General features: G+C 35.4%; 1 protein-coding gene across 2 annotated transcripts in view; it reads left to right on the plus strand.

Moving 5' to 3' along the window:
- DMD (dystrophin) overlaps window positions 1-24,131 on the plus strand; it is an 870,543-nt gene that overhangs the window by 534,313 nt on the left and 312,099 nt on the right. For both annotated transcript variants that reach the window (XM_053455059.1, XM_053455060.1), the window contains 3 exons: window positions 3,932-4,107; window positions 15,181-15,328; window positions 16,180-16,329. In XM_053455059.1, coding sequence (XP_053311034.1) covers window positions 3,932-4,107; window positions 15,181-15,328; window positions 16,180-16,329 — 474 coding nt within the window. The remainder of the gene's footprint in view (window positions 1-3,931; window positions 4,108-15,180; window positions 15,329-16,179; window positions 16,330-24,131) is intronic.

Here is a 24,131-nt window from a genome sequence, read left to right on the forward strand (position 1 = left end):
GGAAGAAGTATGCTATGAGTCATGCATTTATACAGTATATAAGCCCCCAATAGTACAGCTCATTTTCACTGTTGTTGTGAACAGGCAAAATAATAGATCACTGGAGGCACACTTTTCTATAATATGGAATGTAGAAGCTGTAGTATTGTTACCCTGGTGTAAAAGCGTTTCATTTGATTGTATCTTGTTTCCGGTCTTTTTATTGCATGTAGTACCCTACTGGTGTAGTACTACTAACTTTTTTATATATATACACCATATGTAAAATACTTTATCTGTTAAATAAAACAATGTTTTCCTGGTAATTTAGTATAAAAGCTATTGTAGACGAACCCATCAACCTGATGGTCTTTCATGTTTTTAGATTGCTACTGTATATGTTAGTATAGTGGCACTTCACACAAACATAGAATTAGATGGCAGATAAGACCCCATCAGCCTTGTTTTTCCTCTGTAAAAATGCATACGGGAGGATTGTGTAGAATCCTCTATAATATAAAACTGTATAAAACTACTATAATGAATCATATTGGTGAAAGTGCCTCTGATGGCTGACGCACCCATTTAATTCTTGAATAAATGTCTGCATTATGGTCTACAATATGTGTGTGACACTAAATGATACAATGTTCGTATGGTATTAGCGTGATCATCACAATAAATGCTGTAATATTTGTCCAGAGTAAACAAGGTTTGTCATATTACAAGTAAATCAGCAAAATCCTGACATTTTGAAATGCAGGAAATGTGTTAAAACCATGTCACATCCTAATTCTATCATCCTTTATTTGCTGTCAGTAAAGAAATACTCCTGAGAAATAGAAAGAAAATAAAAAGAATGCAATTATTCAGGGGCACAAAGCTTTTAAACTGGTTGGTGCATGTATTATCACTTATTAGTCAGGCAGACGATGGTTTTCTGTGGCTCGAAGGAGCAGACACTTTTCCTTTAGAATTTGCAGAACGAGATATAAATAGTGGTGTTACCGTGTCCTAGATTCAGCGAAAGGTGAGAATTTATCCAGAGTGAAAATCTCATCACTTCATTTGTTATTCAGAGGTATTGTTTTTCACTTGATTAATGTGTCTAAAATCAAAAAATCTCGCCACCTAGAAAAATATAAATAAAAAACATTATATATGTGATAGATGTATCACAACTTTATAAATAGCATTGTGCGATGGTAGTTCCGCAAAGTGATTGCTATTAAAAAAAAATAATGAATGGTTTGTGTGAACCTCTCAATCAAAATAACCCATATCTGATACTTAATATCTTGTAGTTATATAATACGATTTTGTTGAAAATAAAAAAATCATATACATTAAATAACGTATACATATAACATAGGTTAACACATTAGGTAGTCCTTTTTATCACACACACACACACATATATATATATATATATATATATATATATATATATATATATATATATATATATATATATATGTGTGTGTGTGTGTGTGTGTGTGTGTGTGTGTGTGTGTGTGTGTGTGTGTGTGTGTGTGTGTGTGTGTACAAAAGTAATACTAACTACATACCACAATATAAACCATATACATATATATTTAGATAAATAAACAAATTGTGGCCTGTTAAATGGGGAGATTACATAAATAAGAGTAAAATCACAGAAATGTCATATAAAGTTCTGGTAATGTTACAGGAATACTATGTCTATGTTTAATCCAGTGTTGTTAGTGTTGAAATGGTTAATCCTATTTATTTCAAATGTTTGTCTGTCTTGGGCACTTTTATTGTGAGATCCTTAGTGGAATGGTCCCTCTAGATGAAATAGTGGTTACTGGGGTGCAGTTATTCATTATTCCTGTGTGTGTTAATGGAGTGTCTATGTAGGTTCATCATTTGGCTGGTTTCTCCATTGTAACATCCTACTTCACACCAGATCACACACACAACATTTGCAGATGTGTATGATCTCTTGATATTGTATGTTTTGGTGTTGTGATGGGCAGCATTCTCAGTACAGATATGTTGGCATCATTTGCAGTGAGATACATTGCATGGTTTTGTGCCATTCTCAATAATGGTTTGTTCACTCAGCAATTTTCTATAGACCAGTTCTTGTTTTAGGGTGGTCTTGGGTGGTCGCCTGAAAGCCAGGATAGCTGGTTCAGGGAACCTCTAGTGTAGTGTTATATGTAGCCACTAATGGGATATATGTAGTGGTATTCTTCACATTGTATTGTAGTAGGTGTTTCTTTTGGGGGGGTTCTCAATTAACAATGTAATGTTAATCAAGATGACACTTCTATTGGCCCTTTCTTCCACCACTCCAGGGAGTATAGCCCCCATTATATTCCCATACCCTCCATCCCTTGCTAATGGTGTGGGATGGGGGTTAAGAAATTTAAAAAGCCCTGCGTGAGGCACAGAACCCAAGCCATGCCTCCTCCTAATCCCCATTTTTTCAGCTCCCAAGCATTCACACTTCAGTGAACAGATCTGTGCATCTATAAACTAAACCCAGAATTTGTGGCTATGACAGAAATTTCTTTATTGCATAAATGTGACACATTTTCTTTTTTAGAAATCTGTCTTTGACCTGAAATCTTTGAATGCTTTCGAGGTGGTGCGACAAGCTGCTTTACATGGCTTGTTTGCGTGCCTTCTCTTTTATGGAACCTATTTTTGACACATTCATCGCAAAACACCTTATACTCCTCCGCCATCATAATTTTGCCCATGTTTCTAGTATCTGTGACACCTTCACACATCCCCCTCTATAAGAGAAAGGATTTGCTTTATACTATTTCCTATACATTTGTATTGGCTATTTTTTACTTCCGATTATGGTGTGTTTTGATATTTGGTTATGTTTTTTTTTTTTTTAATTTTGTGAATTCACAGGTTTCTTGGCTGTTGTTTAGTGTGTGTGTGTTTGGATTCTCCATGTGAATCTACTTTAGAGTCTTTCCCTCGGGCACACAAATCACGATGTGCCATCTGACAGAATCTCAAAAAAAGCCTGTCTTTGATTCCCAATGTTCAACCAGTAAAAGGATATTTCTGTTCTGTCAAACAGTGGATGATTGTGAATCAAGTGCTTCAGCACAAGCATAAAAATAGAATTTATCTGGAATTCACTCAAAACTTCATTGAAGTCACTTTACAACATTATCTCAGTGTGAAGTGCATGAATAATATCTCATTGTAAAATGTGTGAATATCTTACTTTTTGATATTAAAAAGTGGGCAACCATACTGAGAATTGCTTTGCTTTACCTTATGTTGATTAATTGGTTGAGGATAACTACAAACTTTTTTTTAATAAATTCTTTTCATTACTTTAATGTATTTCAATTTGGTATAATTTTGCTGCAAAGTTTTGCATTTTGAGTAAGTGACGTGAAACATTCTTATGTTTAATAATGTGGCTGCTTCAAAGTTTCTCACGATAAACATAGAATAACCTTAGGCCCCATTCACAAAAATGGCACTCATGTTTTAAATGTGGACTATTCATTGCTACCTGGAAATAAATTGGAGAACAGAACATAAAAAACTTACACTGACTATTTCTACTTTTTGTTAATTTCAAAATGGAAGAGGATTGAAAACAAATTCAAACTGCCAATAAGGCATATGTACAAAAGGGGAAGAGCGTCCTGCTCTTGCAAACGTACACATTAAATTAGCCATAACAATTTGTTGCCCGAAGTTCCAAAGTTCAGCTCAAAGTGAGCCATCCACCTTTGGCATGTAATTTGTCTTAGTGGACCTTTTCCTGCAAAGCGGTAGTCAGGTTGGTTTTCACACCATAGTAACTCGAACCTAGGTCTGGCCCAACTCTTCCACACCACACATCTATCTGTGTTTTTATTTAGCATGTGTGCTACAAAAGACAAAATTGTAAAACTTTTGGTTTTGGTTAAAAGGTTTTTAATTTTTGTACTTGTTTCAGGAGCTTGAAGATGGCATAGGACCAAAGCAGGCTACAATCAGAGCCCTGAATGTATCTGGGGGAGAGATTGCCGAGCAGTCCTCAGCTGCCGATGCTAGTCGCATTAAAGAGAATCTGGATAGCTTGAATACCCGCTGGCATATAGTCAACAAAAAGCTAAATGAGAGAAGAAGAAGGTAAGTTGCAGAGACATGTTATTGCCTTAAGGTGGATTGGGGCTTATGATATATGGAATGCTTTAATAAAAACTGTAATGTATTCTGAAAACATGATATGCATTGCTTGAAAGCTCATCTTAAATGTAAAATGTATAACAGTAAATGTCTTGCTGTTCAGACCTGTAACTTGTTCATCTATAAATTCTGTTATAAAGCTAATTACTTTTACAAGTAGTTTTTCTTTGAGCGCTAAAGTTTGGCAACTCTTTTAATTATATTAAGCCATTATTGACTGCTTTTACAAGGAGAATTATAATATTGTAATCATGGCTGTATCTATTATTTTCTATCTCAGAAATTGCCCAGAATCTGTAGTTATATGTACAAATCTCAGTGTAACATTGTGGGTGGCTCAGGTGTCCGCCATACATGAAAAATTCCCATTACAGTACCAAGAAGCATGTGCACAACCAGTGACGTATTCTGGCCTAGGCCGGCAGATCAGGGGGGGGCAGTCCCTCTGCCAAAACGCAAGCCAGATCGCCCTCTTGAGTGATTAGCATACCTAGGAACTATCTGGGTTTCGTCCAGAGACTCTGGGAGAAGGATTGCTTCTCTGGGTTGACACCCCAATACTCCGGGTCGCGGGAAGGGGGTCCTGCTGGTGTTCCACCAGCGTCAGCGGGAACACCCGCAATGGCACTGGGCAATCCTGGGCACAAATTGAATGCATTGCTATACTTTTCATGTATGAGCTTTAAGTGTGTTGTCCCATGTCTCTTGCTTTAACAATATTCTGCAGAACATTTGGTCATTTACAAGGAATAACTTGTAATGATAATGCACACTTCAAGGGATAAAAAAAAGTTTTACTGCCAGTGGAAGTGAAATTATTGCTTTAAAAAGCATTACAAGTTGGTTGAATATTCATGCGGGTTACTTTTGTGCAGAAAAGCATTTCTATGCATGAATACCTGCTCACATCCCCCTGCATTAAGTAGTAAGACTGGGAATCATGTAACCACGCACAAAGATGCAGAGGATAAAAAGCACCTGCAGATTATTGCAGTGTTTAGTATTCATTAAAACTTTATGGACAGTCTTTCAAGTCCATGTCCAGGTGCATTGCAGAAGAGCCTTGGGCATACAAAAGGGATGTATATCTATATTCCCAGGCGTTCGTTTGAACGTCTTCTACTCCACATCGGATGACCTTCCTAAAATTGAAAGACGCTGGCTGTTTGAGACTAGAAAATTATTTATTTTTTTAAAGAAAAACCCTTCCCATTTTGGGTTTTTTTAAGTAAAATGTAATTGAAACACTGAAGATTTAGTCTCTTGGATTATCTTGTTTGATCTCATAGGGACTTTTTGATATTCTGTTCTGAAATTCAAATACCTGAAGCAGTGAATTACATTCAGAAGAAATTAGGTTTGTAATATCAGATCAAACAATTTTTTTTTAACCTAGATATCACATGGTTACTAGGGGTCATAGTCTTTTGACCTTGGGATGAAAGGAGTAGTGTATAGTGCCAAACCCACTTCTTGCCCCCTTTTTGTCTGTGCAAATATAGACAGAGCCCTATTATTATGGCTAGATGTAAAAAAAATATTATATTTTGCTTATTTCATTTTCACAGTACCTTATAGATCATCCTTATGGATGCCACCACCTCCATACTCATTTTGTTCACCCTCATAAACAAACAAGATAAAACATTTAAAAAAAGTTATGTTTTATATGCAGGTGTTGCTATAAGAAAATATTAACCTTAATTTATCATAGCAGTTGATAACCACCTAATTCGAATGTGAATTATTCTTTATGGTGACCTTTGATCAGGCTTGATAGAATTACCCTAAAGATTAACATAAGCATAAATGGTTAACAACACCTGCATAACAGAATGTTATATAACATTGTACACATATTTAAATACATTTTGATATGTAATTGCTAGAAATATAACGTACATAAATAGTTTTGTCATGGAAGGTTGTTGAGCATCTTTAAGAGAATTGTTTTAATTATTTGTGTTAGAGACTAGTTAATAAACATTAATAATTATAAATTATGAGAACATGCAGGTATACTGATCCTGGAAACAACATATGTATTATACTATATTTCTATATAGTTGTTTATAACTGTATATAAAAGGTAGGGCTACCACCTTTTGCAACAGGGTAGACATTCCTGGTGGAACAAGCCCAGTGACAAATGATTTATCTAAATTAGAAGAATGGTCAAGAGTGTGTTAGCTACAGTTTAACACTAATAAATGTAAAATAATGCACTTGGGATGTAAAAGTTCCAAGGCAGAATATAGCATTGGGGATACTGTTCTGTCAGTGACAACAGAAGATAAGCACTGAGGGGTAATTATTTCTGAGTAGCTAAAAAGCTAAGCAGGCAAGTGCAATAAAGTATCAGGAAAACCCAGCTGGGTTGTATAGCTAGAGGTGGGAAGAGGGAGGTGGTTCTGCCACTTTACAATTCTCTGGTCAGGCCTCACCTAGAGTATTGTGTACAGTTCTGGGGACCTTTTAGTATTTCTGGTTTCCGCCTTGGCTATTCTTTAAAATATAAAACAAATTAATGGTGCTGTGCAAGACAACACAAAAAAAACTATAACACCAAATGATGCTAAAAATATATAATGCACTTCCATTATATAAGCTACACTTTCAGAAGGTCCGGAATTTTTATTATCCACAAATGTGGATAATGCAAGTTCTCAGCCCTTAGGTTTTATTCCCAGAGAGAAGTTTTTCTGGCACACAGTTAGTTAGAGGGTACTGAGTTACAAGGGGTGTTGAAAACTAAGTTGAGGTGTTTGCCTATGAATAGAAATCACACTAATGAATTGGTGCGTAATAGTTAAGGACTGATCTCGTCATATAGCCTATGATAGTATGATTAAATATGGATTGCCCAAACACAAGCTTTCTTCTTTGGTAGATGAACAAAAGCAATAATGTTCAAACAGCAAGATTTTGTGGAAATGATACAGTTATGAAAGCAAACGGTGGAGTCATGGAGTAAATGGATATACTTATTCAAAAGATTCCGCTTCTCTTCAGGATACACACCACAGCTGTGACTCATTGTTATGTATTAAACACAGCATACTAGCTTTTATGTAATGCTATCGAAGCTTGCTGTAATAGCTTACGGTTCTTGTGTGTTTATCCAATTCTGCTTTATCAGACAACAAAGGTTACAGACATATTACTGTAAGAAAGTGAGAGAAATTCAAATAATTCTTCCATATAATGGTGGCAAAGATCCCATTATGCTGCGGGCTCTATTATGGATTCTCCTGTCTTTTCTAGAGACTAGGCTGATTCAGACTGTGTGATCAATGATCGGATAAGCACATGGGGTAATGCCTAACAGATAACGTTAAATGAACAGAAAGGGGAAAAAAAACAGTGTTGATTTAAGATTGTTTTTATCGTTTTATGCAGGAAAAGTGGTATTTGGGGATTATGATCAATCTTTATTGCAATTTGTACTCCTAGTTTGTTTTTTGGTAATAATGCAATGGAGCGTTTCTGTGTTATCTCAACATTTGTAAGTATCATAAACCTGTAAGTAACAGAAAGCTTGGGCAGTATCAGTTATTGGTTTGCAGATAATTTGTCATGGGACGTTACACATAACATTTATATCAGTCGCACGTAGAAACACATAACAGGTAATTTGATGAGCCATTTGGCCCATTGAGTCTGCCCATTTTTCCTTCTGCAAATACTTCAAATCATGGTCTGTCCTTGGTCTGGTCTTAGCCGTATGTCTATCCCATGTGGGTTTCCCTTATTGTAGTAAACCCTAGCCCTTCTGATAGGTGGCTGTTCCATTTATCTAAAGAAAAGCTCTTTACATTGTGTCCTTGCACTTTCCTGCATTTTGGACACATTAGTTCATGGGATGTATGGGCAAAGACACAACAATGTCATGCCAGTGCACAACTATTATTTCAATTATTTTTTTTGTTTAACAATATATTTACAGTTGCTAACAGATTTTTATAGATTGTTTTAGCTCATTTTTGCAAGGCCCCACAAAAACTTGAAAATTTGATTATATACACCTACTTCTATATTTTTTAACCTAGATAACCCTATAAACATATAGTGAATAGGAATCAATGTTAAATGGTTCCTGTAGTTTCAAAATAATGGGCTGTGGAAAAAAAATGAAAAGTAGACTATTGATAAATATAAATAACATATATATATATATATATATATATATATATATATATATATATATATATATATATATATATATATATAGCTAAGCACTGATGACACTATAGGTCCTATAGCTCACTTCCCTTTTATAAAGTGTAAGCATAGATCATGTACATTTTGTATAATATAGTATTGTATGTATTATTGTATAGTATAATATTGTATGTATTATACATTATATAGTGTCTACAAATCTTTGCTCATATAAGCCTTGATTTTTTTCTTTGGATTCTTTAGAATTCTGGGATATTATAAAATCAGAGTTTTAACATAATTCACATTTTCCCAGCTGTTCTCTAACTGCAGCTCGGAGGTTTAGTAACATATGTTCTGTATTCTGTTGTTAACACGATCATGCATTTTGTTACTCACAAAATTCCCTAATGACAACTACCTTGCCTATTCCCAATAAAACCAATTTGTAGGCCTTTATGGAATATTTTATAATATTATGCAAATCAGCCTGTTTGGAGTGATTTGTCTTAAGTGAGAACCTTTATTCTCTTGTAAAGTTCTTTAAAGCTTTACAAATAAAACTAATGACAAGAAAAGCGGAAACAGCAGGACAGTTTTCTAAATCAATACAATTTCAAGCATATGGAATATTTCCTATGATTTTTTTTTAAATTAAGTATTGAATAGTAATCATGCCTGCTTTAATTTTCAATGAAGTAATTGTTACTTAGCAGTTATTCCATCTGTTCTCTATTATTTTGTTTTTATGAGTAGTACATTTTTTCCTTGTGTAATCGGTCTCCATAATGTTTAATATTATATAGAAAAAGTGTGCCGGTTTACCTATACTTGGTCAAATCTTCAAAGGAAACTCCTACTATATGTTTGTATCCTTTTGTTGTATTCCTATGGTTGTAAGTAATATGTGTGTAAAATTTGGAAGAAAAAATGCATATAAGTAGTAACTTTTACTTTATGTCAATGTTTCGTATGAGTACTCAGAGAATGATCCTCTGCTATTTGGGAAGCTATTTCTTGTGATCTGGAATCCTTTTGGACATCTGAACACTTTATTATGTCATGTATGACATAGCAAGCAATATAATCACATACATTTTGATGCACAGTGTATAATCCTTACAAAAGCCACATATTGTCACAGAGATAGCAATATGCGTCATTATTTGCGACAACACTCTGGCTTCACATACTGCGCAGAGTCACCTGTTTACCCATCACTAAGTGTCGGAAGTATGGCTACAAAAGGCAACAAACAGCAGTAGTCAACAGTGAATTTACGACAGGTAAACAAACTGGGAAAACAGTTGGGCTACAGTATTAACGGACAACTGTGCTGAACGACCCAGTCTAGGCACCTCAGGCTGAATTATTCCTTGCCCTCCATGTTTGAAAGCTGGGTTAGTGTGTTAATCAATATTTGTTATACCATTCAAGAAGAAAAAGGTCCCAGCCAATCAGACACCAGTTTTTCTAATTCCACGTCATACCTAGAATTAATCAATGGTGTTCATGTAGTTTCTCATATTGCAAATGAATGCCTAATTGTTGTGCTTCTGATTGAACAGTGGTTCTTTGTATTGGACAACGAGAACCATTCCCCATCTTCATGCCATTTATTTACTTTATTTATTTACACCTTGCACCATGATCGCTTTGCTTTTAATACATACTTTTTAAACCTGAGATATGTATACACCATGGGGACAGGTAAAGTTCTAAGTACTCTGCTACACAAAACACAGATACATTTTTTGATGTTCTACAACAATTGAATGAAGATAATTTAAATGCTGACTATATACATAAAAAGAGGCCATTGTGATACTATATACTGTATGCAACAATTGATGAGACTGTTTAGTTATTCCGCTCCGTTGGCTAAAGGTATTACCCAAAATGTCTTTGAGCATCTGTGAACGGCAATAGCAATCAACTCAGAATTTTTGTTTGGTGATATGAAATGACAATAATAACATTAGACTGGATTTTATGTGAACCCCTTCAAGCCACGGAATGCAAATGTCTTTTTTTTATAAGAAGGGGCTCTTTGCTTATGCAATAAATATTTTGTATTCTTGTTTGTAAATGAATAAAAATGGCTCTATTTAATAAAATGTAACTGAATGTTAGCAGTAGCAACCTCGCAGGAGTCTAATTCATATTACTCACCACTGTCAAATTGGAGTTATACTCGGCTTAAACTATACTGGATTTGTCTACTTGACGTAAGTCGTAACACAACAGGAACTCTGGAAATTTTTATACCTGAGATGCTTGCAAGTTAAAAATGTTCAAGCTTGCATATCTTTCACCTTGCCATGAGTAATATACTTCAGTTGTAGGCCAAAGAGGATGCAACTCATCCTCAAGCACTTGGGGATGCTGGTGGATGGGATTATAAATGCACACTCCCATTTTAAAATCTACTGCCTTTCATCATTTTCCCTTGTATTTTGTTATTATTCAAATTGTAGTTAATGTTCCATATCAAAATATCTCTATTGGTGTATTTCAGTAGCTGTAGGGTTTGAAGAAAGTTCAGTCTGTTGAAACGGTTGAGGTGCCTCAAGAAGCAAGCACTACAAATTCTAACTAATATGGCAACTTTTGAAGTTTACATGAAAAATGCCATAGGGTGCTTGCAGGTTGATTCATAGGCATTTTAAAAAAATGCTACACATCAGTCTGGCTAGCAAATACATTTCAGCATTGCTGCCTTACTAATTCAATAATCAGGGGCCATGGTATTTCCCTTCCTTTTAAAAGCAGTGACTTGAAAGATGAATTTCATCAATGTACTTTTTTTACGTCAAACTCATTATGAGGGGCGAGTTGAAAATTTGCAAGTAACAGTTTTTCTGCTACGGAGGTGTTTATTGACTTCTATTTAACTATATATATCCCTTGCAATGTCCTTTCAAAGTACTGGATCATTTGTGAAATGTGTCAATCATTGTGAAAATAATTAATTTCTATCTTAAGGAACAAGTGTGTGTGAACACATTCATTTACTGTAGGGTTACAGTCAATTATGTGTAAATCAAGTTCTAATGGCCTAAAAGTCTAGGCTTAAATTTCCACACTTCCTTGTTTTAAGATGGCTTACTGTTGCGTAGGCCTCGACCTTAATGATGTGCAATCCCACAATGCCTCTCTGTCTATTGAGGAGAAGGTTAATTTGAGATATAAAGTGATAAGTGAAGTGTGTAACCACAAAACCTCTGATAAATATGTAATATTTAATCTCTGCAGCTGTATAAATTACTGCTAATCATTTTCAGCCAGTGAAAGATGAAAGATAATACATTCTGATCGTGTCCCTTACTTCTTGATTTAAGATATTAAATCTCAACTTTGAAATGAGCGATATGCCTTCAGTAGGGTTGCCTTTGATGTCTGAAAATGGATCCAGCATCCTTTTTTTTAGAAGTTTAGGCTCTCATCTTAATATCTATTGAAATGATAAAGAGTTTATGAATGTTTCAAGAAGAATATCTGTATTTTTGTTCATTTTTAGTCAGAATATGTATTGTACATAGCAAAGCCTGGCAAGGGCGGCATTAGTAAACACTGAAATTCAATCACAGTACCCATTACTAAGTGAAGCCTACTTATAGATGCCATGCTAGGTTTAGATGCTAGCTCTGAAGAATACCCCTTGTTTTATAATCCAACCTCAAATAGAGGTCTGACCATAAGACTAAGATCCAGACCCCCCGCAGTGCTGCAGGGGACCTGGATCCTCCTCTCTGGCAGCCTGCGCGATGAAGTGCCAGGAAGCAGCAGAGGTTGTCCACCGGCTGCCCCATTAGACACCAGGGAGTCTGGAGCATGGGGGGCAAGTCTGGCTATGCATTGGTAAGTCTTTCATTCTGGAGGGCACACTGTCTGCACCTCTTGATCTTACGATGCTACAATGGAAACATAACCATATTTTTTATATCATAACTCTGAAGATGCTAGGAGCTGGAATCCCATGTGTAACCCTGATTCCCGGTCCCCTGTAAGATTTTTTGGCCCTAAGGACAGGCAATCTGGCATCCTTTGAAGATGCCATTCTTGTTCCGCTGATTTTAGGGTGGGGTTTGGCCAGTGTCCCAGATAATATCTATGACAACACCTGGCCTAAGAATGTGCATGTTTATTACAGCTATACAGGGTATGGACTTTTCTTCATCGATGGATACAATTTCAATAAAGGATAATGTGTATAGTATAATGTATGCAAAATCTATAATAAATATAATACATTTTTGTTCTCTTTAACTTTGGAAACATGAAAAGGTAGCTATTCAGATAAATGTCCTCTTTTCAGTAAATGGGTTTGCAGTTTTTGAAGTTGACAGAAGTTCACTGATTATGCACCTACAGTAGTTTTTCCTGAATATGTTCTGTCATTACTTTTGTAATGCTGTGCAAATCAGCTATCAAACTCTTGATAAGCTATCGTTGAATTAATAAACATTTCTTTGTTTTACCACAGCTGCTAGATTTTTATGTCATTAAAGTGTGCAGGTGCAAATATTGCTGCCTTTAGGATAAATGTGTGGAACAAAATAATCTACATATCTCTATACCACCTGTACCCAAGATTGCTTGCAACTTGGTACACACATTTATGTTTTTCTTTTCAAATGTATAATTTTTTTTAATATTGTTGTCCAAGATTGACTATTTCATAAACATTCAGAAAATGTGTTAATTGCACTAAGGACATTTTTGGGCATGAAATATTTCGCAAGATCAGTATTTGAATAGCAAGAAATCAGCTACTGTATTTTTTTTGCACTTGCAACAATGTACTAATACATCTGTGTGTAAAATCTGTAAAAAATGCACTGGGTGGTCACTAAGAGCTAGTGGCGGAATAATCTTTGGCGCTAACTTAGACCCAAGTCAGGGCAGCGACACCAACCTACATACCTCCAAAAGCTCTTCTTTTTAAGAATGTACAGCACCAGACAGAAGTAAACTGTTGAGGCTTTGCTAACTTGGCACAGCCCTTCCTAGTGGAAATGGGCCGGTTGGGGAAATAAGTGATCTCCCTTTTAACTGACCAGTTGAACAGTGGCGTAACTTATCACCCACTTAGGCTAGGCCAGAACACGCCAGTGGTAATAGATTCAAGATCATGAAGGCCCTAATAACAAGTCAAGTCCCCAGTCCATTGGGTGACACACTGTCCCTGTTTTTAGAGAACAGTTCCCGTATTAAGGAGTCTCTCTCAACTGTTTGACCTTGTAGGAGCCACCTGAATCCATTATAAGTTTAAGGGTAACATATGTATCAAAAGTAACTTGGTCTTTTTTAAGATAATTTATTTACCATGGCAAATGTTATAATGATCCATGTTTTATTGTTTTATCTAATAATAAATTAATAATGTGCAAGAATAATTACACATTGAAGCACAGTTGCCAACTGTCTACATTCTTTCACATAACATGCACAGATGTGACATCATTGGCGCACTCAAATATCTAATATATATTGAAGAGATGGAGAGGAAAACAATTTGTATTTTAGTTTCATATAATTTTTAATAACCACGCTATCTTTAATAGGACCTTGCAATTTTTTATTCTTCATTTAGAAGAATAGTAAAAGTAGAATGACATTTTTAATCTAAACATTTATAAAGATGGAAAAGTTAAAATATTAATAAATCTCATTTGAAAAATAAACTGCTTGGAATAAAAAAAGAGCATTTCATTTTTTAATCACAATTTTAAATAATCATACATTGGAATATATTGATATAGTTATACAGTAGTGAAGAACTGAAAATGTACAGTATGTTTTGATCATATTGCTATATCATTTTTACATACTTGTAGACCTGTGGCTCATCATTTTAAAGTATGAAAATATTTGGTGCTGTCCCTAACACTTAGTTGCAAGTTCATTCCTACTACCTGCAAGAAAAACTGCCAAATTATTTATAGCCCTCTACCTACCCAATGTCATGCCATTCATAAAGAAACAGCAAATAAAAATGTAAGCATAAGGTATATAGGAGTCTGTTTTTAAAACTTTTCTGCCAGGCAGTGGCACATTTACCTTTGGCGCGATACTAAACCCATGGTAGCGCCACCTGCTGTACCCTCCGGGCCATCGTCCTTTCTACTGGGCATCAGGATATAATGTCATATCCCAGCGCTCCACTTTTAAATGAAGAAGGAAGGAAACTGGAGAACTGTGCAGTGTTAATGGGGTTGTTGGGGAGATCAGTGATCTCTTTTTTTAATTGGCCCATTGAGTAGTGCCCCATTAAACCCTTAGGGTCATGATAAATGGGTGATGATACATAAACCACCTAATGATCCTTGGAATTTTCTATCAAGCAAACAATCACACAAAACCAGTATACAGAACCACAATGAATAATGGGGAAAAATACAAAAATAAATAAAGTAATAAAAGTGAAGACAAGAGGCTTTATTCTTTTCATACAAAATGCAGATTTTGTTTGGAGCTTCATGCATAACAGTCAAAATATATCCTATTTGACTCTTGTCTATTATAGCGAATGTGTGTGTGTCCCCCCCAGAAAATCAATATGTTTGCCTTGCCAAATGAGAAGATTTTAATATACACTTAAGGTTTTCCAATAATGAGAACGACTTTCCAAACACCTTCCATAGCAAATTAGTGAAACAACTACCAGAAAGAAGCAACTTTTTGGCAGTTCTTTTGTATATAATGCAAAAAATGCTGTTAAATTAAATATACAGCAATCTTGATTCCAGAGGTGTTGCATTCTTTTTTTCTTATTTAAATATTAACATTATGAGAGATAAATTGTTCTTTTTTATTTTGCTCTGGTAATATCTCCGTGTTTATATTTTCCAGACTAGAAGACGAAAAGAAGAAGCTGTTTGGATTGCAAGAGGACTTAAATAAATTCGGCATTTGGCTGAAGGATGCAGAGGATGTTGCACGCACACCAGCTGAACCTGGAAATGAACTTCAGTTGAATGACCTACTGGAAAGAGTGAAGGTGACTAACATTTCACTGAGATACTTACAAATTACATTTGTTATTGATTATTGTAAATGCTATAAACATCAACACATTGAAGCAAATTATTAGAATATGATATCCACACTGTAACTGTGTACAATCCCATTGTACAGCGCTACGGCGCTATATAGAACAATAAATAATAATAATAATAACATATTAATCAGTATTCATGATGCGTGTTAACCATTAAATATATATAGTTTGTAAAAAAAAAATGAATATATATATATATATATATATGTATATATATTCACCAGTGAAATAAAAATGTTAACATAATCTGAATTTGACGAGGAAGAAAGTGTGCCTATTATGCCATTAGGACTTTGAAAATAGTGGAGATGCCCACACCAAAAACCCATTACATTTTAATTCCTCTAAGATTGTAGGAATGCTAGCAGAGCTCTCTTTACCTAATTGTTCTTCTGTCAGTTCTAGTTTGCCATCCCCTTTAAATGTATGTACTGTAAGAAGTGCTGCACAAATCCTTGGCACTGTATAAATTGAAGATAATAAGTCCGCCACCACTGTGTTATTTTCTTCTGTTCGTTAAGCAACTGTCCCTCTTTGCTGGTAGCTAAATGGTATACGGTTGTATTTTTAAGAGTGAGGTAAGATAAGAATAGAAAAAAAATTGGATATAAAATTATATGCTAATTTCAGCCATAGATGAATATCTCAGAAACATTTTCAGTAGTTGCAAAGCAAAAAAGCTCAACATAATGTTTTTAATGTTGTAGTATCTTCTGAGATTCTCCAGCACTAAGATTCATCTAAATACTCAACTGTCAATTGTTTTAAAAACATACCCTTTCACATTACAGTTTAGAGTGGAAGAGCTTCTGCCTCGTAAAGAGTTCTTAAAACAATTAAATGAAACTGGTGGAACCGCAATAGGAAGTCCAACAATAGCGCCTGAAGAAAAGAGGAAAATTGAAAGTGGCCTCAAAGAGGCTAACCAGCGCTGGATAAAGGTAAGTGCAAAAATCATACATACATAGCTCAGCATTTGCCTCTTGTAGTTTAAGGAAATGTTGGTGACCTAAAAGCAATATTCTAGCTACCTCAGTTAAAGAAATGTTATTGTAATTGATGAATAGTTTCAAGCATGATCTATTTTAAAGGATTTACACTAAATATCGATTGCTTTTATAATATCATTTGGGTTTCACATCTAATAATCCACATATTGTTTCTTTGGGAAATAATATTGATTTATACCATTGATTCTGGTATTATATTACGAGAGAATCCCTTGTTTGGGAAACAAATCCAGTGGATATCAGTGATTCTTGTAATTATTATTATGAAATAGCTTTTAATCTTCCAATATCGCAGACGGCTAGTGCTATCTGTAATTGACTGAGCAGCTAACACACTGATTTAGTGTATTGATTGCCACATTGTGTGATCTCCCTTGGTATTCCAGTAGATTATTACTGCTGATTTTTTCAAATTCTTCTATTAAAGTAGTTGCCAGGTATGTTTTGCTATTCAAAAAAATATTTTTCAAATACTTTTAATACTTCAAAATATTTTTTTTTTATAATTTTATTTATAAGAAAAGCATAAACATGCTTCATGCACACTATATGACCAAAGGTATAGAGACATCCCGCCTGATTATTGAGTTTAGGTGTTTACTATTACTAACAGGTGTATAAAATCAAGCACTTGGACAAACATTGGCAGTAGAATGAGTCGTACATTATGTCCTGCTAAATCTCACTCGGTCCAAAAGTTTTATTATTGTGAAGTGGAAGCATCTAGGTGTAGCAACAGCCCAGCCACAAAGTGGTAGACACGCTAAGGGTGAGGCTGCTGGGTGCTGAAGTGCATAAAAATTGCTTGTCTGCTTCAGAATTCCAAATTGCCTCTGGAAGCCACATACGCACAAGCACAATGAAATGGGTACCTGCACACAAGCCAAAGATCACTATGCACAATGCCAAGCTGGAATGGTGTAAAGTACACCACCACAGGACTCTGGAGCAGTGGAAACATGCTATCTGGAGTCATGGAGAAAGCTTCACTATTTGGAAGTCTGATTGACAAACCTAGGTTTAGCAGATGCCAGGAGAAAGCAACCTAGTACAATGCATAGTGCCTACTGTAAAGTTTGGTGGAGGAGGGATAATGGTCTGGGGCTGTATTGGGGTTTTAGGCTATGCCCCTTACTTCCAGAGAAGGAAAATGTTAATGCTACAGGCACTTTAGACAATTGTATACTTCCAATTTGTGGAACCAATTTGGGGAAGACCCTTACTATCCCCACAATACTGTGCCCCTGTGCACAAAGCAAGGTCCATAAAGACATTGTTTAACGGGTTTGGTGTAGAGGAAGTCAAGTGGCCCAAACAGAGGCCTTACCCTGTTCAACAGCTTTTGGGATGAATTGGAACATTGTTACAATTGCAACGGTCAGGTGTCCACGGACATTTCAACATAGACTGCAGCATTTTTAAAAAGCAGGGCAGATAACCTCCAGTGAGAAGTCTCTAGTTTATAATGATGCTTTATAAGATCAGTTGATAATATCAGACACACCTTGTGCTGTAGAATCTTCAGAGGAGATAAAATAAAATTGATAGGGACACAGATTTCCTCAAGCTCTCTCATGTCTCACAGACATCAATTGGAAGCTCACTAAATTATTAATGTCTTCATTATTGTCATCATGTCTTGGCATACAAATGCAAGTTAAGAAATATAGGTAGCACAGCAGCTGTTTGGTGCTAAAAGACAGGGGTATAACAATATAATGTAAAACGGGACTACAAGAGAGTGGGGTCTTTAATTGAGTTAGAGTTAGTGCTTGAGAGGTGGAAATGTATGAGTTGCAGTTGAAGGCATGATAGTTGTAAGCCAAAGGTAAAGGAAGTTAACTCAAGAAAGTTTGACATTTTTATAATTAAGTTATAAATTTTACTTATCCAGAGGGATTTAGCTGTGTCCTAAAAACTCACCTTTAATTCAAACAATACAAGCATAATAAAAAAAAAAATTACCTGCATGTTTTGCATTATTTAATTGGCCTGTAATATTACCGTATTTGCTCGATTATAAGACGAGGTTTTTTCCAGAGCAAATGCTCTGAAAAATACCCCTCGTCTTATAATCGGGGTCGTCTTCTAATCAGACCCCAAAAAAATGGCTGGGGCCATGCTGCTTACCGGTCGCGAGCAGCGTCTCTTCCGTTAGAAGCAGGAGGACAGGAAGCTTGTAGCTTCCTCACAGAACTCTATCTCCCCCTCCCTCCTCTGGGGGCGGGGCCAGAGAAGTTGCTGGTACAGCCGGTCCCCTGCAGAAGTCTTCGAGTAAGAGATCTGCAGTTCAGGTAAGGGGGTGGGGGAGGGTTTTTGGGTAAGTATGTGTGATTAATGTGTGAAGTATGTGTGATTAATGGAATGAATGAGTATTTAAATGTTTGTGAATGTGTGTTTGTGTGTGATAGCATGGATGTGTAAGGGGGGTGGGGGTTGTAGCATGGCATAGGGAGGCTGTAATCCCACTACTATCATCCCCAGGTTCCAGCATGTACTGGCTGCCTTGGCTTGATAGGAGTGTGATTGCTGTTAGCAGCAATCACACTCCTATCAAGCCAAGGCAGCCAGTACATGCTGGGTTAAAAGGCATATCATGGGGCTGAGTGGCATATAGGGGGTTAAAATGCATTTCTGGACCTCCAGAAATGCATTTTAACCCCCTATATGCCACTCAGCCCCATGATATGCATATATACCTCCAGAAATGCATTTTAACCCCCTATATGCCACTCAGCCCCATGATATGCCTTTTAACCCCCTATATGCCAGAGTGGCATATAGGGGTATAAGGCATATCATGGGGCAGAGTGGCAAATAGGGGGGGTATAAAGCATTTCTGGGGGCAGAGTGGCATAACTGGGGGGGCAGGTTGGCAAATAAAAGGAAATTTAAAAAATATATTTACATGAATTAATATTTACTGGTAAAACTTTTTTTCCTATAGGGTCGTCTTATATTCAGGCTTTTTGTTTTTTTCCTAAATTAATATTTTGATTTTGGGGGGTCGTCTTATAATCGGGGTCGTCTTATAATCGAGCAAATACGGTAGTTACTATAACAGATTATTTAAGTAAGCCAACAGAGTGGAGTTGGTCTCTAGTCTAAATTATCACAGCGAAATTTGACAGGTACAGTATATTATAAATGTATTCTTATCACTGGTTCAATAAGGGAGATCCTACTATTGTTAAAGCAGCTGTCTTGTCTATTTCAGGCTAAATGAATCTAAATTGCTTCTTTTCTTTTTTCAGGATATCAGGTATTAATGTTTATCTGTTTGACTACTGATGGGGATACAATTATTATCTTATTTGGATACACATTTGGCTCATAATACGTGTTCCACATATCCACAGAATTATTCATATTTTCTGAAAATGCGCCATATGCTATATTTTAAATACATTGTTATATATTCATAGGTCACATTAATATCTCCCCCACACACATTACTTTGTTATGTATGTATGATATATCCTCACTGCTCTGTGATAAGGTACTGGTGAAACAGTTCGGGACTCTATCCAACTCCCATAGAACATGATGGATGCTGTGCTCTTTAGTATCGTTTAAATGTCATTTTAAGATACAAACTTCATAACACTGCCTATAAAGTCTTAGTTTTAGATGACATTTAAAATGGAACTAAATAGTTTTGGTGTTACCTCCCTGCTATCAGATGTTAGTATTTATCTTTGATCTTTTGTTTTAACATGAAGCAATGTGTGCTTTGATTTCTCTTGTATATTTCTTTCCTGGGAGTAGCGACCCCCCTCTCCACACCTTTCGTACATTTTTTTTTTCAAAAGTACCAAACCAACTCTAGCTTTCAATAATTCATTTTATGTTTAATTGTTAAATTCACCACCATCACTTAAGAGTATATGTGAAGTACGATAAAAAACCTTTTTCTTATATGAGGAATGATGACATTTCTACTGCTTTGCTTAAAAAACTTTTTTTCTTTTTGATCAGACAAGAAAATGCTGGTGTTTGTTAACATTAGACATATTGTTTAAGGACTATTTGTTCTCCACCTACTATAGTTTGGAAAAAAAATGGTCAATTGAACATGTCTTGTGCAATGATGTATTTGGGCAAGTTACGGGACATAAAAAGGCGAGTTCATAGTTTACCATTAGAAACTGTATCCGTTGTATATTGGTATACTAGCATGATATGCTAACATATTATTAGCATATTATTTTAGATCTATCTATATATTTTACATAGAGTTTAGTGATGACTGTTGACATCAATGAGGAAGTTTAGGGTCAAGAAATGTTAGTTGTCTACAGTCTTTGGTTCTCTAATATGGTCTATTGATTAAAAAGTTTAGTGGCCAGTTAAGTAACCTGAACTTAACTGACTCACAACACATTTCCTATATTCACTTTGCAAGGGTATGCAAGTTAAATGACAACTTCCATGTCCTCACCTGAAACTTGGAAAATTGGAACTTATAAATGAAAAAAATATTTATATAAATAGGGGTACCCTGGGCCCCTTTCTCACCCATTATATGTGAGATATTTTTTTGCAGTTAATTCAAATTTAAACTAGATTATAGAGCCCACCTGCACACTTTCAACCTGTCCTGTGCCTCCCTCAATTCCCCTTGTCCAATGTCTTGTGGGATGCAGGGGGAATTTATAATAAGCCACCTTTTGGGGGAATAGAGCTAAAGATAGAGGAATCTAAAATATAGCAAAAAAAAAAAAAAAAACAAACAAACAATATTATATTTATGTTATAATAAATAATATGATAAAATGTTACCTGAAGATCTTATGACAAAGGCAAATCTGTCAATGCACAGACACCCATTTTACCAAAATTTCACAAAAATACACAAAATATACAAAATATATTAACTCAATAAGACTAATTATATGATTTTCTGATCATTGGCCACACAGCTGCAAGCTGATTACCCCAACCACATGGCTTCTGTTCAGACATCATCAGAGGGGGGTGGTTTATCACAGCTGCTTGAAACCATTTAATAGTCTCTAATTAAAACTAATTTTTCTTCTTAAAATCGTATTTGCTATTGCAAACTGTATTTTAGTTCTAAACGTACAATGTGCCTAGCAGCAAATTACAAAAGGCTTATTATTTAAGGCAGATGATGAAATTTCTCTTTTTTTTTTTTATCTGGCATTCATATAGAAAAAGAAAATACCTTCTGAGTTGTGACCTTGCAAGTGACATACTTAAAAATACCTCCTGCCATTACCAGGCTTTTAGTTTAGGAGATTGGTGGCCTACAGCTATAAAAAAACAAAAGTTAGATGAAAGAGCAAAAAATAATATGTCATGGATATATGAAAGAGTGATCTGGCTATGTGTTCGAACTGGGCATTGTGGTTTCTGTAGGAGTCGAAGCATGCATACTGTACATATATGTGAAAGGTAGATCTCTCTATAACCTGAAATAAATATTATAAGGACGTACACATCTCGAGTTGTAATTCTATTTGTAAAGCAATGTAAATCAAATAAGAAAATTGTTCAGTGTGCTATAGGTTTTTATCTACACCCCTTATCTAGTTGCCCATCTGGTATTTTGATGCCCTATGTGCAAAGAGACATGAGCTTTGGTGATAAATTCAGTTTTGTCACATACCACCTGCAAAGGCACATTGCAGACTTATAATGGCTTTCTTACCTTTTATGTGCTGTAAATGGATTGATAGATTAGACCTGGGGCCAGTGAACCATGGAATAAGAGGTTTGCTGGAAAGGGTTTATTACTCTTTAATGTTATTCTTGGTCTAGTGTCAGCCGAGAAGGATGAGCTAGATTATCAGAAAGTAAGCTGGGTGCCGGAACAAAAATTCCCCTCATTTATTCTCTTTAGCCTCCAAGACATCAACTTCATGCATCATAAAAGTTTTGATAAGTGCTTGTTGGAGGCATTTCATTTAAACACTTCTTTTTTTATAGGTTTCAAGCTGCCATTGTTTACAATTTTTTTTAGAAAATGTTTAATTAAAATGGAAAACTGTATACATACACATTGGCACATAATGCCCAGTAAACAAAAAGAGAGAAGAAAGTGAGGTTCTTGTGAATGCAAATAAGAAAAAAGTTTAAGGTGTAATCTATATTCAGTAAAAAGTTGTTAACTGTGCAACCAAGTAGTTATATTGTGTAATTAAAACATATAACAATATAATGCAGCGTACGTTTAAATAAATGAAAAGTTAGAATGTTCAGGTTAAACTTGCTGACTTTATTTTTCATCTGAAAACCAAGGAAATGGTTATTTATATTTCAAAAATGTATATAGGTAAAATGAGCAGCAAGTGTGCACTGTATTTGGTGAGATAAAAAAGTTTCATCTAAAAAAACTTGTTTGTGTATGAGATAAAAGAAGACGTTAACAATAATTGAATAATATTCCATTTGATGTTGTATTAAAGGGTAGTGTTCAATAAACTAACTGGCAGATTATGTTGTGTTCAGGTTGGAGGAAGGGCAGCTGCATAATGTTGGAGGGGATAAAAAAAAGAGAAGAAAGAAATGAAGGGAGAACAAAGAGGGGCAGAAGAAAGCAAGAGCAAAAAAAACAGAGGACAAGAGAAGGAAAAAAAATAGATTTTTTTTCTTCCCCAATCGTGTTTTTATTTTCATATATTACCCCCTGGTCTGCAGCTAAAAGATTGTTTATTGGGGAGTACAACATAAAACACACATTTCTTCAGTGTTGCAGTGGTACTGCAGTTAACCCCTTCATGACAAGGGGTATTTCTTGTTGCTATAGCGATGTGGCACCTGGGGTTTGTTGTGCCCTGTGCTAGACCTTCTGATATTTATGGTTGTCTGTATCGGGGATTTTTAACTGCATAAGGACTGATGCATATCTGACAACCATCTAGCAGGCATAGTAATTATTTCCACGGTCAGTACGGCTATTAGATCTCTTCATTCATCTTTTTTATTTGAAAGGTATACATGAACCCTGTGTATGTTTTTTTAGTTTACTACACCAGTTTATCTTGGATTTCATTGTATTTAATTTTATTTGATGTAAGGAAGTTAAGTTGCGGGTAAGTTGCGCTCACCCGGCAATCTCCGGGTCAAACCCGGAGAGTTCCCAGGTGTGCCCATAAAGCACCTACAGTAAGTAGTATACTGGGCCAGTCAAGCTTGCATGCAATCCATGCTGCTATACAGCTGCAGGTGGGAAGTGCAGTAAATCAATGGCCTGCTGGCCAAGACTTCTGACATACCTGCCCCTGATAATTATCTACCCTTACACTCCATTGTTTCTGACATATACTTTTACCAGCTTTCTGAGGCTTTAGCCTGGGATATGTGGAAAGACAATATTATGTAAAAACAAAATACTAGGTGGAAATAAAATACAAAAAAATATACATATAAAAGCTTGTTAAAATCCATGTTGTAATATTTTCATAAACATACACCAAACAACATGTAGGATGAAGAATCGTATTCTGTCTTATATATCAACTCTATCACAGGGATGTTTTAGTTTTGTCAACCCATAAAACATAGCCTTTAGCCTTAAATAGATATTATAACAGTTTAATTAAAATAACTATTTTTTCCACTTAATGTCAACTTTAAACTGAAATAGTGTAAATATTCTATGGAAAAACAGACTTATCGTTTAAGATCGTTTATGAGAAACAGTTTCTGATTTTTGTTGAATTCACACACTGTTGCACTGCACAAGATCAGACTCTAACAGATTATTA

This window comes from Spea bombifrons, chromosome 2 (assembly GCF_027358695.1).
Source record: "Spea bombifrons isolate aSpeBom1 chromosome 2, aSpeBom1.2.pri, whole genome shotgun sequence".
Lineage (NCBI taxonomy): Eukaryota > Metazoa > Chordata > Amphibia > Anura > Pelobatidae > Spea > Spea bombifrons.